The sequence below is a fragment of the Maniola hyperantus genome, unplaced genomic scaffold (genome assembly GCF_902806685.2).
Source record: "Maniola hyperantus unplaced genomic scaffold, iAphHyp1.2, whole genome shotgun sequence".
Taxonomy (NCBI): Eukaryota; Metazoa; Arthropoda; class Insecta; order Lepidoptera; family Nymphalidae; genus Maniola; species Maniola hyperantus.
In genome coordinates this window covers 4,313-8,802 of record NW_027189032.1, presented here as the reverse complement: position 1 = coordinate 8,802, position 4,490 = coordinate 4,313, and the positions used below count along the sequence as shown (strand labels likewise).

General features: G+C 36.9%; 1 protein-coding gene across 1 annotated transcript; it reads right to left on the bottom strand.

The window, feature by feature from the left end:
• Positions 1-212: 212 nt before the first annotated feature.
• LOC117996075 (uncharacterized) lies at positions 213-4,115 on the bottom strand. Its single transcript, XM_034984077.2, has 3 exons — positions 3,758-4,115; positions 889-2,547; positions 213-394 (listed from the first exon to the last, which is right to left on the bottom strand). The coding sequence occupies exons 1-3, from the start codon at positions 4,113-4,115 to the stop codon at positions 213-215; spliced, it is 2,199 nt and encodes a 732-aa protein (XP_034839968.2).
• Positions 4,116-4,490: the final 375 nt, after the last annotated feature.

The window sequence follows — 4,490 nt, the reverse complement described above, 5'->3', positions numbered from 1 at the left end:
CGTGGGCAGTAATAACGTTTAAAATTAGGTTTTACCGGTGCCGCCGGGGCCGTCAATGAAAATTGCGCTATTTTGAGTTTCCCGAAAACTTTGATTAGTCACCAGTTTGTTTACAAATTCGAATATTTCATTTTGTTCCGGTGATAATTTAGGTAACCAATCATTTACGAAATCTCTTAAAGTATTCCTGTTATATTCTGTTTGCTCGCGCCCTAACTCGGTTGTATATCGGAGACGTCTGGCAAACCCTGCTCGATTAAACAAGTACCGTGTTTTCTCATTAGGCGGTCGATTGCCACGAGACATGAATGATACGCGCGATCAATATTGTCGGGTTGACGGTGGATGAAATCTTCACTGATTTGATCGCGGAATTTTGTCCAGAGAGACGCGACTGGAATACCGTTCACGGCTAAAAGAACGAAAAAGTTACCCAGACGCGGTCCAGTAAAAAAACGCACAAGCCTCCACGTCATAGCATTTTCGTACTCAGCTTATCGTTCGCGAGCCCGATCATTTTGGCAGCTTCCTGGAACGTCATGCAATCTGGACCCCCAAATTTAAAAAGGTCTCTGTAACTACGACAGGGATGTGAAGCTAATAAAAGACGCAAATAAAATTGTTCACCTCTATTTGGTGCAACGAAAAATAATCGCGTCACGAGTTCGCCCCGCTGTCGCTGGGTTACGAACCGGTTATTTGTAGTTTCAAAAATTTCCACGTTTTTAGTTTGGGGACGTGTGGCGTTGAAGCAATATAATTTTTCGTGTAAAAATCTTGATATGTTAATTCGTCAAAATTTATCCCAGCAGGCCGATTGAAATAAGTTATAAGATCTGAGGTTGTTCGATTTGCAGCTTCCGTTCAGTGCCGGGTTTAAAAGATAACGTAGTATTGTTGCCCTTCCAGGTGACAGCGAGTTGTTTGACATTAGGTTCTGCGGCAAAACTAAATCAAATTCTAAGATACGCCACGTCGCTTCGCAGGAACCTAAATATCTTTTAGTCACGTAGTTTTCAATTTCGTCATTACGATTTTCATCTAAAACAACTGCTACGCGAGAATGATCAGCGTCTTTTGTAATGTATTTAAACAAGTATTTTACAACGGCAGTAGCTGTGGACACTTTGACATTTAAATGACAATCGTACTTAAGGAGTAAGGCGGCGTTGTATGGAACTACCCAACGATCATTAATTTTAATTTTTCTGCCTCTATATGTTATTTCAGCTTCGTTTTGAATACTGCGTTTTAAATTGACGAAGCCTCTATCATCGCAAAATGTAGTATCCGTTTCGCGTTTCGGAAAAAATTTTGAACATTTTTTTTTTTCATCATCCCAACAAGGAAGATCAGTTCTATTAGGAGGACCACAAGGACCGTGAATCATGTGATCGATTACAGCTTTGCGCAACCTCCCTTCAGCTTCAGACGGATTAGGTATATCAGCCCTGACAAATTTGTCAATATCTGTATTATGTACCGGGCCTCCGCCTTCTACTCGAAAACAAATATGTGCATGAGGTAGGCCTCTTTTTTGAAATTCAATTACGTACATGAGATAAATGAAGTTACCAAACCATTTTCCGGAACGGATATCTTTAATTAATTGTGCTAATTTTAAATTAAAAACTCTGGCACAAATTAGTGGATTAGCTTTTTGTCCTGAAGGGACTGACTGTTTAATTTCAACCCAATTTGGGTTACAAGTAATTGTAATAAAAAAAGAAGGTTGTCCTAATCTATTTACTAAAGCTATAGAATCCAAATATTTTAATTTCATGTACCTGGGGCTCCCAGTAAAACTATATGGGAGATATATTTTTCCAGGGACAATACCGCCTTCGCCTTGAATAGTCTCGTCATTATTTAATGCTTCAATTTCATGAAGAGGCGCTGATCTTACAGCAGAATCAGAATTTTTAGTCTGCATATTGCTAATATAGCGTAACCGTTCATCAGAAATTCTATTAAACATATCTATAATCCACTCCTCTGAGAGACGATTAAATTCTGAAAATCGCGATTCTGATAGTAGTAAGCATCTAATGTACTTTAATTGTGTCAGTTTACTGCCTTTGTTGTCTAATTTATTTGGGTACCAACCGGGGTTACCATATGGATACAGTAAAGGGTATTGAAAACCTTCGAAACACGGATGTAAAATATCAACTGTGTGGGGGCTACGATGGCCTTCCTTCCAAATAGCGATACAATGAGGAGTGAATTGTTCTACTTCTGTTCTAATAATGGCGGCCACTTCCCTGCCTAACGGCAAATCTCCTAAAATATTTCCATGCGAGCAGCGTGACGTTTGTTCAAAAATAATGTGAGCATTTTCAGATGTTTCGCGATTTAACCGTTTGAAACATTCAATGTATGGATTTACATTATGCATAAAATTTGTTATTGAACGAATTACTTGCATATCTAGATTTAGGTTTTGGACTTGTCGTTCGCGAGTTTCATTATTGTCGTGCACGTACATTCCGATAGGATTAGCACTATCTGAATATCCTAAATCAAATACTCTGTGATAAACGCGACCTTGAATTTTTAAAAATGTTATTCCAGTATTAGGTTGTTGGTATCCGTGAGAAACGCCTAACGCCGAGAAAGCGAATAAATTGTTGTAAGCGCGCGGTTTATTTAAAAACGACGTATGGCTATAAAATTCTCGGTAAGGGGTTCTAAATTTTGAACATTGTAGGCGCCTTGTCCGCAACACCATTTTGTGCGAGTTTTCTCTTCAAAAAAGAGTCGAGTTTGGCAGATTGCACATACGTGTACATCAGGACCTAACAGTGACGATTTTTTCAACGAAAATAATTTAATTATATTAAGGTCTTCATCGCGTTTTTGGGCAATTAAATTTAACCCTCGTAATTCAGGCTCGACGTTTCTGTTTGTTGCATTATACCGTTGAACGGAAGCTGTATTTATTTCCGGCTTTTTGGTTGTATACGTTTTAACAGCCTTTTGATTTACTTCCGGGTTTTTGGCTGTATACGTTTTAACAGCCTTTTGATTTACTTCCGGGTTTTTGGCTGTATACGTTTTTACTGCAATTCTATGTACTGCTGGGTTATTTTCATTATATTTTTTGATGCATCTAAATGCGCATTTTGTTTGTTGATTTACGTCCCCGTTGTTGTTTTTTTGGTCTACCAACTTGTTTTTTGCAAACCGTACTATCAATTTTGTTGACAATAACAACTGGGTTCATGTTTAATTTTACATCACTTGATTGATCAACTGTAATTTTTTTTGCGGGTATATTTTCGTCTTTTGACGCTTTTTGTTTTTTTATTTTACGCGAATCTAATTTTTCCATCACTACGACTGGTTTAAAAAAATTTAATTTTGGATCACTGATGATATTTTCATTTGTTGACGCTTTTCGTTTATTAATTTTACGCGTGTCTAATTTTTCCAGCATTACGACTGGTTTTAAAATATTTAATTTGAGATCATTGAGAATTGGTTGTACCGGTAAGTTATCATTAAAATCGCACAGATTTTCAATCCGGATTTTATTATCTGATATTGATCGTTTGAATTTGTGTAACTTTTAATTATAAATGTAGCGAATGCTTCTATATTTTGCGAACAAAAAAGACGTGCGACGTTCAAATTTTCGACGTTATTTCGTTTGTTAGTTTCATCTACTCCGTGACTATTGAATAATAATAACTGCCATTGTGACGCCAAAATGACATGGTTTTTAGTTGACCCGTAATTAAATAATTGTCTGTACTATCAACGTGACTTTCGTTGAAAATTTCTTTAGCCAAAAGGTTTTTTAATGCAAGTATTGAACTTGCCACGTTAAAAACATCTCCATTTGTTGAAAATAACCCATTTGCAACCCAGTTGTTGGTTATGTGAGCCGAAAAATTGCTGACGCGGATTTCAGAAGGCAATTCAGAATCAGGATCTAAATAATCGCTTTGAAATCTATTAGTTCTCTTCAAATCGTCTATAATGCGCGCGTACATTGCATCTCCGCAAGATAAAATTGAATCAATTTCATGGGGGGTGAAATTGAGTCTTCTTTTGAGACTTGAATAGACCGACGCGTATGCTGAGATAGCAACACATTGCGCGTTAACCATCATGCCGGTCGAATTATTAAAGCGCAATTGTCCTTGATGCATCGAACCTATAAATAAAAATAAATGTTATGATGCATGTTATATGAATAGTAATAATTTTAATATTATATTTATGATAGGAAACCATACATTTTGAAATTTTGTTGTCAGAAATGTTTTTTTTTTTTTTTTTTTTTTAAAAAGAATATTAGCCATTTTTTTAATGACTAATATTCCCCTTTCCTCTCCAATTAAGCGTCAAGCTTGTGCTAGGAGTAGGTACGACAATAGTGCAACGGGCGGGGTTTGAACCGTCGACCTTTCGGTTTTCAGTCCACTCCTATACCGGTTGAGCTATTGAGGCTCTTGAAGATGTCTCAATGTGAGATGTTAATA